General features: G+C 54.7%; 1 protein-coding gene across 3 annotated transcripts; it reads left to right on the forward strand.

The window, feature by feature from the left end:
• The first annotated feature begins 3,011 nt into the window (after window positions 1–3,011).
• On the forward strand, window positions 3,012–8,602 carry TNNI1 (troponin I1, slow skeletal type). 3 transcript variants are annotated; one of them, XM_085210439.1, is made up of 8 exons: window positions 3,012–3,081; window positions 4,665–4,699; window positions 5,261–5,302; window positions 5,709–5,840; window positions 5,925–6,014; window positions 6,286–6,462; window positions 8,041–8,151; window positions 8,256–8,602. In XM_085210439.1, exons 4-7 carry the CDS (start codon window positions 5,715–5,717, stop codon window positions 8,146–8,148), a joined length of 501 nt encoding a protein of 166 aa, XP_085066565.1. In that variant the 5' UTR covers window positions 3,012–3,081; window positions 4,665–4,699; window positions 5,261–5,302; window positions 5,709–5,714; the 3' UTR covers window positions 8,149–8,151; window positions 8,256–8,602. The 3 variants fall into 3 exon arrangements, with proteins under 3 accessions (XP_085066565.1, XP_010722333.2, XP_085066566.1); XM_085210440.1 differs by lacking the exons at window positions 3,012–3,081; window positions 4,665–4,699 and adding exons at window positions 5,066–5,168; window positions 5,463–5,618; XM_010724031.4 differs by lacking the exons at window positions 3,012–3,081; window positions 4,665–4,699 and adding an exon at window positions 5,045–5,168.
• Window positions 8,603–11,891: the final 3,289 nt, after the last annotated feature.

The following is an 11,891-nucleotide window of genomic DNA, read 5'->3' on the forward strand; positions in this document are numbered from 1 at the left end:
ACAGTGGCCCTCTGGCCAGGCCCTGTGCCAAACCAGCTCTGGGTGTTTCTGGGGAGGGACGGTGGCACGGTCAGTGCCTGCTTGTCATGCACCATGCCCCTTCCAAGCAGATCTTGGATGGATTTCCACCCATCCGCCTCTCTCTGGTATTAAGAATTGGGTTTTTTAATAGGGTGTGCAGGGGTGAGCTGGGGGCACGCTGTGTGCAAGCAGACCCACACGCATGGAGCACAGGGCAGCAGCAGCACAGGTGTGATTCCTGCAGGAAGGTTCTCAGTGGGGGGCTGGGTTTGCAGGGAAAAGCTCCTTGTAAGGAGCCCCATGAGCTCTGCAGCAGTCTAAATGCTGCCCACATGTGTTAGCTGGCTGCTAGGGATGCAAGGAGTTCAATGGGTGCTTCCAGCCCAAACGCAGAGCAAAGACACACAGGAAGCTTCTCTAATGCTAAAGGAGGTGGGGAAACTGAGGCAGAGCAGGGGGTGGGAACCACACAGCCCCTGCAGCATTGGGACCCTGGGGGCACTGAGCACAGCTGCAGGTGGGTGCTGAGCCCCGGGATGGAGCAGGGTGCCTGGGGCTGCCTGAGTTCAAAGCCTGAAAATCCAGCTGTGCAGCTCTGTCCTGGGTTGTCACCCATGGTGCTGCGCTCAGCCCTTCGTACATCCTGCCCTCAGACCCTTCACGGCCCTCTTTGGATGCTCTCTGATAGCTTTATGTCCTCTGTGTCCCTTCCATCCCCAGTGCCAAGCTCCGATTCCATGCCTGGAGGTGATTTCCCCAGATCTCTGAGCTGTCCCACCCCCTCCCCCTCAGCCCACAGGGTCTCCCCCAGCCCTGTGGTGCCCTCAATGTTTGGGGTTGGCTGTGAGTGTTGGGATGGGGATGACTGTGTTTGGGGTGTGAGGTCCCAGGGGACAGCAGAGGCTCAGCTGTTGTTTCTAACTCTGTCCTGGCTGCCCTGGGAAACCCGCTGGCTCTGTAATCAGCTCTGGGGTGAATGGAAAGGGAGACAGCTCCTGGTAGAGGGCAAGAATGGATGGGTGGAATGGCCCCAGGGCCAAGAGTTGGGGATGGGACCCACCAGCATTGCTGCAAAGCCACGTCAGGGGCAGCAGCTTTGTGTGGGGTGTCCAAACCACTTGTAGGGGTCAGACGTCTTGAATTTGGGGCTCTGACACCTTCAGGATGTGGCACAGAGAGACATGGTCAGTGGGTACGGTGGGGATGGGTTGGGTTGGACTTGGGCATCTCAGAAGTCTTCTCCAGCATTAATGATTCCAGGGTCTAACCTCCCCATACAGCTCTGGGAATTCAGTGTTGGCATCCATCTCCTCAGAGACAGCCCAGGACAGCCCCTGCTTTGAATCAATTTGTCCCAGGCTCTGGGGGATATTATTTTGCAAAGAATTTGACCTCATAGATCTTCCCCATAGATTTCCACATTGTCCCCATCCTACAAATGAAGAGCTCAGAGGACATCTCATAAAACTACACGTGACATCTCATAAAGCAACCCCAGTGTCTCCAGGCAGCTCATCACCGTGTATGAGACAGTGGTAGGGACCCAAAATGTCCCCATGGCATCAGAGGATGGGGACACCCATACCTCCTGCTGGTCCTTTGGCTGCTGGTCCTACAGCTCAAAGCCTAGGGCTGAGGGGAGCCCCTATCCCTCCCCTCCTCCTCCACCCAGGTCCCTACAGAGGACGAAACTTGAGCCTGGAGCCAATGGCATCCCAAAATTGCCTGCGCTGCACCCTGAGCCCCAGTCCCCAGGCAGGGCTGTGGGGAATGCAGGGCCTTTTGTCACCAGCTAAATTTGGTTCCTCTGTGTGCAGAAAACAATCCCAAGGAGAGATGCTGGAGGCACAGCCCCGCGGGCATCTTGCCTTATAAAGGGCTGCCATAACGCCTCCTCCTGCAGCCTGGGATCCACCACGCTGATCCTGTGTCCGCTGGGAGCAGAGCAGGAGAAGCCAAGATGGGACTGCCACTGCCACTGCCACTGCCACTGCCACTGCCACCGCCACCAAGCCCACAGCAGCAGGGGGGCTGCTGCATCGTCCCCTCATGGCACAGGTCCTGCAGGTGTCCTAGCAGTGGGAGGAGATGGGAACTGCACATCCCGTGTTCAGCAGGACATGGGGCTGCTGTATCCCCCATCACTGGAGCTGCCCCATGCACGCAACTGCGTGTCCCTCCGCGACCATAATAGATGTAGGATTAAAATACCGGGCATTGTCCTGCTTGGCTGCACGCTGGGGATTGTTTGCTCCTAAACTTGCCCCTAAAAATATCCTGGGAACAGGTGCTGCCTGCCCTATGGGCTGCATGGAGCTTCCTTCTGTGGGGACACCCGGCTGGGGGGCAGGGAGCAGCTTAGGGGATGGAAACTGCTTGAGCATCCCAATCAGGATCTGGCTGCTCCTGACTCACAAACCTGCACTCAGCTCTAACCAAGCACCTGGTGTTGTTGGTGGAACCCCCTCCCCATCACCCCCATCAGTGGGGATGTGCACTCCTGCTCTGGCAGCCCCGTGGGCTGCACTGCTGTGGGTACATCACTGCAGCTCACGGGCTGTGCATACATCAACTCACCGGGCTCTTCACCACATCTCCTTTTCTGCAAAAAAATAAATAAAATTGAGAGATCTTCTGCAGAGGGAAAAGTCATGCAGAGACATGGCCTCGCGAGTTTTGCCTCCTTGCAGGGCTTACCCAGCACTGCGTGGGAGAAGACAGAATGGGAAGCGCATGGGCACTGCTGTTGCACCCTGGATGCACGCATCTGTGCACACTGGGCAGCGAGCAGCAGCAGAACTGACCTCGTGCAAACAGCAGACATTGCTGTGAGCGCGTTGGGGTCGCGGTGCAACAAACCCAGCTGCAATGCACACGTGTGCCCAAGGCAGCACCCCAGGTGTGTGCTGCACGTCATGGGGCAGTGGGGCTCGCAGTGCACCAGAGGGGATTTGTGCTATTTTTACTGACCACTTGGAAACCAGCTGAGGGTTAACACTCCCCCTCCGCCGCCGGGCCCCGCAGTGCTCAGCTCTGCAGACACCAGGCACCAGCTCCCAGGTAAGAGGGTCCCCCCGGTGGGATTGCTGGGGATGTGGGGCTGTCGGTCCCCAGCTGTGGCAGGGGTGTTCCATCTGAGTCGGCCACCAGTGCCATTCTGGGGTGGATTGAGTCCTTCTGTGGCTGCTCGGGGTTGCTGGTGGGACCGGGGAGGTGGGCTTGGAGTGCACCCAGGGTGGCTGCAAGGGGATGGCAGGGCCGGCTGTGTTTGATTTTACAGGGTTATTTCTTTTAACATTTTCTCTGCCTTTGTGTTTTATGAAACTTTTTATGGGTGGAGACGTGTGATCAGAGCAAAATGAGCTCGTCCCGATCGTGTCTCCATCAGAGAGCAAAGTCTTTTATGGATGCTCTGGGTCTGGAGCCCCCAGATCCCTGACATGAGCTCACCAGGCACGTCCTGCTGCTCCTCTAGCCCTCTGGGAAGCCAAATTAGAACTATTTTGCCCTAAAACTTGGTTGTCCTTGGTAGAGGTCGCTGGGATGGGGTCTGGCGTGGGTCCCACCTCCTGGAACGTGACTTTGTTCCGAGGGGAAGGGGAGGAACGCCACGAGGCTCCTCCAGCTCCTGCTGCTCTGCTGGGACACAAAGGGTTTTCTGTCTCCCCTGGGGAATTCAGGAAGGAGCCGTTGGGGTCTGTCCTCAGCCTTCCCCGTGTGTCCTCTGGGGCATTCGTTGTGTCACCAAAAACCTCCAAAAAAAGTGTGAAATGGGCAGCTGATGTCTGACTTTTGCTAAAAAATATATATCCTATTTTTGGAGTTATTCTCTGTAAACCCTGAGCCCTGTGGGATGGGGCTCCTGTGGGGATCTGTGGCTTTTCTCCCCCAGCTACAATGCTTCAGATAAGAGTTTTGAGGCAGTGGGGACACAGGGAGGGATGGGGACAAAGTGGGAGACCTCTGCTGTGCAATGCTCAGCCTCTCCAGGACCAGAGGAACTCTTCTTAATTTTCCCCTTTGCTGTTTAAAATGGTTCCCAAATTCACTGGGGGGCACAAAGAGCTCGGTGGAGGTGGAACACCTCAGTGTGAAGGAACACCAGCAGCCCCACCAGCTCCGACGAGAGCTGTTTGTTACTGAGATGCGCCTTCAGTTTGGATGCAAAGAGGGAAGGAAGATTCGATGGGCATTTTCCCAGTGCTTTTCCCACCCCTGGGCTCACGCTGTGAGCAGCCAGCAGGGGCTCAGCACACAGCAGCTGCTGGGGCATAGGGTTACTGAGAGCATCCCAAGTATGAAATGGCGAGCGTTCCATGGTTGAGCAGTGCTGGATGCTGGGGGGGTCTGAGCAGAGGGGGTGGGTGACCCCTCACTCCGCCCATCCTGCGCACACCCAGACCCACAGGTCCCCACCCGGGCTGGGTGAGGAGTGGGGCAGGCATTGGGAAGCTCCATGGGGCACCAGCTGCTGCTGCTCTCCTCTCAATTGGCAGCACCAAACCGACAACCGTTTTGTGGCTTGTTTCATCCTCCTCTCCTGTTTGTTGATTTATTTACCAACCCATCTCCATATCTACTTGGTTATTTCTGCACGTTATTTATTTATTTATTTATTTATCTGTGCCTTTGGGTGTTTTCAGGAGATCAGCCCAGTGCCACGATGCCGGAGCCGTAAGTAGTGCTGCTTCACCTCCCCCCGGGGCTCTCCCACTCCTACCCACTGAGATGCCTTTTTTTTTTTTTTTTTTAATATATATGGGGTTCAGACTGGAGAATACATTGCTTGGGACCTCTGTGCTGTTCCCTTTGTAAAAAATCATCTCTCTTCAACTAAAAACGCATAGCAACGTCAGTGTCCTCAGTAGAAGCTTGGAGCTTTCTGAGGTCAGAGGACCCGAAAGCAAAGAATCACAGAATTTGGCTTTTTGAGCGGGGACTTTCAGCTCCCAGAGAGCCCCATCCGCTCAGCCTGCCTGCAGGTCAGGCTCACTGTGGGTGTGAGTCATTGCACACAGGGAGAAGGAAACCAATGGCAATGCCAAGGGAAACTTCTGACTGCCACCTCCTTCTGATTCCCACTCATTGATGCTCTGTTCTCTCCTCTCCTTCACTGCTCCTGCCCAAATGCGCCTGCCAGCAGGGAGGTGAGTGCTGCCCCTTCTGAGAGGGATCATGATGCTCCCCTGCCTTTTCTCCGAGTTGGTTTTCAAAGCTTTTTCCCTCCCCTTTCCCCTAGAGAAAATCCAAGATCACAGCCTCACGCAAGCTCCTGTTGAAGGTGAGTCCTGAGGGCTGGAAACTCCCTGGGTTTGGTGGAACAGGAGCTGTGTGGTTGGTGGGATGGTGGTGGGGAATGGCCCACCTCTCTTCTGAGAAAGCTCACTGATGTGGGCTGTGGCTGATAGAGCAAATCTCCCCTCTCTTCCCCCTGTGTGAAGGTGTGAGAAGCTCTGAGCCCTCCTGCTTTGCAGCCACAGCCCTGCAGCCCCTGTGTTGGTGCACCTGGGCTGTGCAGCACCACCCTGGGAGCTCCCCTTGCTGTGGCTTGGGAAAGTCTCTGCCACAGCAGAGCAAAGGCACACAGAAGTGCTGAGGTCAGCATCCCGTGGGCCCACCGGCACCTTGAGAGACCTCAGCAATGGGATCTGCCCATCCACACTTCCACCGTCTGCTTGTGCCTGCAGAGCTTGATGCTGGCAAAAGCCAAGGAGGAGTGGGATCAGGAGATCGTGGACAAACAGTCGGAGAAGGAGAGATACCTGTCCGAGCGCATCTCCCCGCTGCACACCAGCGGGCTCTCCTTGAGCCAGCTCCAGGTACATCCCTGCCCCAAGCATGGAGTGATGGCTCTGCAGCACTGGGGCCATTGCTCACCTCCCTTGTGCTGTGCTTGGCCGTAGGATCTGTGCCGGGAGCTGCACGAGAAGGTTGAGATTGTGGATGAAGAGAGATATGACATCGAAGCAAAGTGCAACCATAACACTAGGGAGGTAGGAAGGGGAAGGCAGCTTCCACACTCTCCTGATCACCCCCCATAGGTCTGAGCGCTCCTTCTCATGGTCCAGCTGCCATCCAGGGGGGCAGGGACAAGGCAATGACAGCTCTGAGCCCAGGGAGAGGTGTGGCTCTAAGGGCAGAGGCTTGGACCCTGCTGGGACTTGGGGTCAGCAGAGGCTGCTGTTTCACCACGACCTTCTTCCCTTGCCCCCATGCAGGGCTTGCATTCAGTGACCTCCACATCCTCCCTTCCCCATCCTGCAGATTAAAGACCTGAAGCTCAAAGTGCTCGACCTGAGAGGGAAGTTCAAGCGGCCCCCGTTGCGGAGGGTCCGCGTCTCTGCTGATGCCATGCTGAGAGCTCTGCTGGGCTCCAAGCACAAGGTGTCCATGGACCTGAGAGCCAACCTGAAGTCTGTCAAGAAGGAGGACACAGAGAAGGTGGGTAGATGGAGGGATGTACAATCAAGAGGTTAGGCTTAGTAAGATTATCAAAATAAATGGAAATGCTCACCAGTATCAGGCTTGCAATAAGGAGCAATCTCCAGAAAGAGACCCTTCCACAGTGGCAGTCAGCACTTAAATGGGATCTAGGAGAGGTGCAGCCAGGCTTCACCCCTTCCAGTAGCACAGGTGAATTGCCTTCACCTGTGCTCCCAGGGCTGACTCAGTGCTTGCCTTAGGTGGTCAATCAGAGGTTCAGGCCGTGATCAGCATTTCCCATATGAGGGACCTGCCCCTGTCCTACTCCTTCAGCTTCTGAGGACTGTCCTCATGCCTTGTAAGCCTCAGACATAGCAGGTTGTGCTCACTGTGTGGATCACAGGATCACCTGGGAGCTGTTGGGCTGCACCAGGTGACTGGCAGAGGATGGCAATGGAAGATGGTGTCTGTTGAGCTGCAAATGCAGAGAGTTTGGTCTTTGGTCTTCTTGGGTGGAAGGAGAGCTCTGATTTGGTGCATTCCCAGTCACAAACACCCAGGAGACTCCCAGGCCCAGATTAGATAAGAGAGAGCCAGCGCAGCAAGCACACTTGGCAGCAGATAGGCAGCCCAGCTCACAGCAGCTTTGCAGAGATAAGAGAAAGGAGTGAGTCCCAGCACTGCATTGGGACTTTTTTGCCTTGACTCCTTGCTTTGGTCCACCTTGTGCTCCATAGCCACAAGGAGATGACTTTCAGGTGAGGCCATCCTGGCAATTCCGCACAGAGTGCTTTGACAGCCACAGAGAGTCTGGAGGACTTTTTTTCAGTGCCTTGTTCAGGAATTGCAACTTTTTGGTCCTCCCTGGAGCAGCAGCAAAGTTGGGATGTCCAGATTCCTCCTAGAAGAGCTGTGCTGCTATCCCAGTGCCTCTCCTCAAAGATCACTGTGTTTTACCTCCTGATCCCAGCTCAGCAGTTGGCACAAGAGCTTCAATTTTCTGCTCATTTTTCCTTTTTATTTTTCCTCCCCATTGTTGCTTGTAGGATGTATTTTCAGCCCTTTGGACAGAAAACTGCACTTACAGGTCTCAACGCCAGGTGGTGATCAGATCTGAGTTTATTTTAGATGCCGTGAGACGATCTGGGAGCACGGCTTGTAATCTATGAATGCCTGTGGGCTGGCAGAGCCGGTGCCTGGGCACGCACCCAGGGCTGCCTCCTCCCCATTCTGCCCTACTGGGCTCTCCCTGCACCTCCAGCACTCCCAGTCCCATCCAAGCTGAGCTCTCCTTGCAGTGAAAGTGCTTCTGCTTGCACTCGGTGTGCTGGTGTAGAACTGGAGTAAGTCCCACATCGGCTTCATCCTCCAAAGGAGATTTTCTGGGATTTTCATGCAGCTTTGGGTTGGTAGCCTCGTGCATCCAGAGCTCCCTGCTGCAGCTCCCCTTGGCCAGCCCCACATCCACGCACTCAGGGCAGAGCTCTGATGGAGAGGGCATTTGCAGCAGGGCAAATGTGCAATGGGGCGGGGAGCTGTGGGGCTGCCAGTGCTCTGTTCCCAACCCCTGTCCCCCTTGTCCCCATCCCCTGGCAGGAGCGCCCTGTGGAGGTGGGTGATTGGCGCAAGAACGTGGAGGCCATGTCAGGGATGGAGGGGCGGAAGAAGATGTTTGATGCTGCCAAGTCCCCCACAGGACAGTGAGAGGTAATCGCAGTGAGCGTTATCCCAGCTGGGATCCCAGTTCCTTGGGCCGCTTTTTGGGAAGCTCCTCTTCTGCCCCACTGCTCTGCTCTGTTTCTCTCCCACAGGAGCACCAGGACAGAAGAACATCCCCAACCCTTCTGACTGCCCCCCTGACCCCCCACTTTGCTGCCCCTCCGTCCTCTTTGCACCCTTGCCCTGAACTCCCCACTGAGATGAATCATGTGGACAACTATCTAGGAAGGAGATCTGAGTTTCTTCCCTTCAGCTCTGCCTCTCTCCCACTCTCAGTCTCACCCACACAAGATGTGCTCTTGGAGGAGCCATCATCCCCTCCCAACTCTGCAGAGAGGGGACAGCCCCGCTCCCCCCATTCCCAAACCTCCAGCACAGCCTAAGATGTGCCCATGCGGCTGCATGTGTATTAAAGGATGGTCTCTGGGGCCGAACACTGCATGAGCTCATCTCTGCATTGGCCAAGAGTAGGTGTGGGTACATAGCAAGACAGCTCGGTCCTTTCCTGTGCCCTGGGCTCAGCCTTGCATGGAGATCATCTCTTCCAGCCTCCGTCACACTGGTACCCCCCCGCCCTGCTGAGCCCCTGCCCTACCCTCCTCATCCCCCTATCACTTCCTACATCACTGCAGAAATGGGTGGGTGCACCCCATAATCGTGTCTCCCACTTGGACGTGGTGCCTTTGGGATTGGAGATCCCAGTTTGGCCATGGTGCCACTGGGGTGGGAGATCCACCATCACGACCCCAACAACAAACATGAAGGGTTTCAGCTCTGATCGCGCTGCCCGTGTGGGCACTGTGCCGAGGCTGCGTCCTGGGATCCCCAGAGGGAACTCACACACATGGCTGTGATTCTGGCAGGGGAAGAAAGGTGTGGAGGGAGAGGCAATAACTGTACCTGACCGACTGGAATAGCTGGAAAATGCAGGGAGGTTTCATGGAAACAAAGCCTTCTTCAGAACTGAAACAGAAGCAGAAAACCCAAACCGAGTTGGGGTCGAGAATGAAGCTCTGAGCTCAGCGTAATTATGATAATTGGGTACTTTACAAACAGGGGTGGTGTTTGTGGAGCAGGGTGGGATGGCAGTGAGATGAAAGGCAATGGAGAGGTGGGTGCTGTGAGACCTGGCTCTGGTGAGCACCGCTTGGATGCCCAACACATCGCCAAGTCCTCCACACTGAAACGCCGTGTGTTGCAGCAGAGCGATGCCCAGGGCTCACCAGCACATCCCTGCAGCCAGGAATGCGCTCACTGCAGGCTATAGCTGGCTCTGTATGGTCAGATTGGCTTTAAATTGAGGGGCAAATAGAAAAAAAGGACAACCCAACCCTCAGGTTCATCGACTTTTCCAAATACGATGTTTCCCAGTCACTGCATCCTGCTCTCATCCTTCTCTGGTGGAAAACCATTCCTACCACCATGGATTGCCATGAGTGACCATGACCATTTTGCCCTGGGAGCTGCAGAGGGAGGGCTGGGGGCAGCGGGCAGCCCTGGGTTGGGAGAGCATGTCCCCACAGCCCCTCCAACCCCACGGCCACTGCAGAACACTGCATGAGGTCAGTGCTAGGCTGCCAGCTTATGGAGAAGCTAAACTCTGACCCGTTGCTCATATCAGAGGGAATTCCTCATTAATTACAACTAATTTCCTGTGCTATGAGGGATGCAATCTGCCGTGCAGCTGCTTTCCAGCTGGCAGCATCAGTTACTTCATGTAATGCAACCTGAAAGGCTGCCAGTGACACTGCTCCTGGGGGACATCTGTACCTCTTCATCATTAGCTGTGGCCGTGGGGCATCACAGGAGATGACTTCTGCTGAAGAGGCCTCTGCAGAGGATGACAGGAACCTGAAGGACTCTACAGCACCCCTGGGGCACCACAGAGGCAGATGTGAACCAAGGCATCCAGTGCTTGTCTAAAATCTTTTACTTTTCTCTTCTTCCTTCTTCATTGGGGTTTGCTTGATTTCTGAGCAAAAATGAACCAACCTGAGATGCCTTCCTGCTTGGCTTCCCTCTTCCAGTGGAGGTACCTTCGTGCTCCCAGTTTCTCACACACCACACCCACCTTCCCCAAAGCTGGAGGAGTTTTAGCCAGGGAGCAAAGTGTGATGAGGAGCGGAGCAGGGGCCGATGTCAGGACCAGCGGATGGGTGGAGGTGCAGGATGAGCTGCTGGGCCCCGGGGCGAGGCTGAGGAATGCCCCAATTACAGCACAATTACGAGAACTGGAAGCTCTCCACTGCCCTCAGCCAAAGAAACACGCGTGGGGATGAGGCACAGGACAGTGTTCCCAAGGGAAAAAACAATAATCCTGGCCGATACTGGGCCTGTGATTTATACCCTTAATGGGTATAAATGGGTGTCCTCTGCTGCTCTGCACCAGGTGAGGTTCTGGCCTCCTGTTTCATTCCCAGGAGCAATGGCTGGAAAAGCCACAGCTAAGAGGGAAAGTCCAAGCAGAGATAAATATTGAGGGAATAGATGGGAAACAGTGATGGTGAGATAGCAAAACCTGGTGTTAACTCTGGCATTTTCAGCATAGCAGAGATGAAAGACAATGGTGAACACGCTCAGAAGGTTCTTGCAGGGCTGGGATTTGGGGATAAAATGGCAGATGACCTTACAGGGAAAATCCAACATGAGTTCGTACATAAACAATTGGCTCATGATTGGCCATTGCCAACATTGGAGTGATGACAGTTTGGGGTTACAGCAAACATGAAAAAACATAGAAAGCAGAGGAGAAGGATGAGCTGATCGCTCTGGGGCAGCAAATATCTCACACCAGTGGTGTCCTGATGGCTGGAGATCAACGCTTTGTGCGCCAAACAGCTCAGCTTGAGGCAGCCCAAGGAAATGGGGAGGTGGGAGCTGTTCCTATGGCGGGGAACAGAGCTGGGAACTCTGTGCTGGAGGAGAAACTCACTGAGGGGTCTTTAAAAGTCTCTTTAAAAGGGGTCTTTAAATAGGTCTCTGAGCTGAAAATAAAGATTAGGGCAGTCTGAGGGGTGAGCATCACCAGTGCTTATCCTCTGCCTGATCGCTGTCCGCTAAATCCTAGCTACAATTTCTTCATCTTCATCATAAAAGGAATCACAAAGCACAAGGTTTTATGTTCCTTTTCTCCATAGATCCTAGCTGGGGGTGTTCTTTCACTGCGCTCAGCCTAATCCTCCTAAAAATCCTGCTAAGTCCTATGCCTCAGTGATATCCTTTGGCAATGAGTTTTGCAAGTAAAGCACTCGCCGTGCATTAATCAGAAAGGTTCATTGCTTTCTAGCAGCTCGCTGATGCTGGACGGCTATAAATAGTTTGTCAGCAATTAGTGGGACACTTACAAGGTTATTTAAGTAAGTTCTTTTCTTCGTGCCACAACTCACGGAACTCCTTGTATGGGTGACAGTGCTTGAAAGGCAACAGTGACAGCAAAGGGGAAGAAAAGCAGAACTGGCTCGGGGTGGGAGGCCCATGGGACATAGATGGCCTTCAGAGATGGAGTTTTGATCAGGAACCTTTGGTTCAAAGGGACCGCTGGGGCTGCTCAGGTCTTGGCACACCTGGAGGAATTGGGGGACGGGGTCCGGGGAGCAGCCCAGAAGGACGATGGGTTTGTGGGGCTGACGATGGGCGCCCCAAAATCACCGCTGGGTGGGCTCCCTCAAGTCCTTCTGGGTGCTTTTCAATGCAGCAAAGCTCACAGCAATCGAGAGGCCACAAGACGT

Source organism: Meleagris gallopavo, chromosome 28, assembly GCF_905368555.1.
Source record: "Meleagris gallopavo chromosome 28, MGAL_WU_HG_1.1, whole genome shotgun sequence".
Taxonomy (NCBI): Eukaryota; Metazoa; Chordata; class Aves; order Galliformes; family Phasianidae; genus Meleagris; species Meleagris gallopavo.

Excerpts from the sequence above, each read along its gene's own strand:
- TNNI1 (XM_085210439.1), top strand. The coding sequence starts at position 5,715 with ATGCTGGCAAAAGCCAAGGAGGAGTGGGATCAGGAGATCGTGGACAAA. Across the intron at positions 5,841-5,924 it reads TCTCCTTGAGCCAGCTCCAG|GATCTGTGCCGGGAGCTGCA; the intron begins GTACATCCCTGC and ends GCTTGGCCGTAG. Across the intron at positions 6,463-8,040 it reads AGAAGGAGGACACAGAGAAG|GAGCGCCCTGTGGAGGTGGG; the intron begins GTGGGTAGATGG and ends ATCCCCTGGCAG.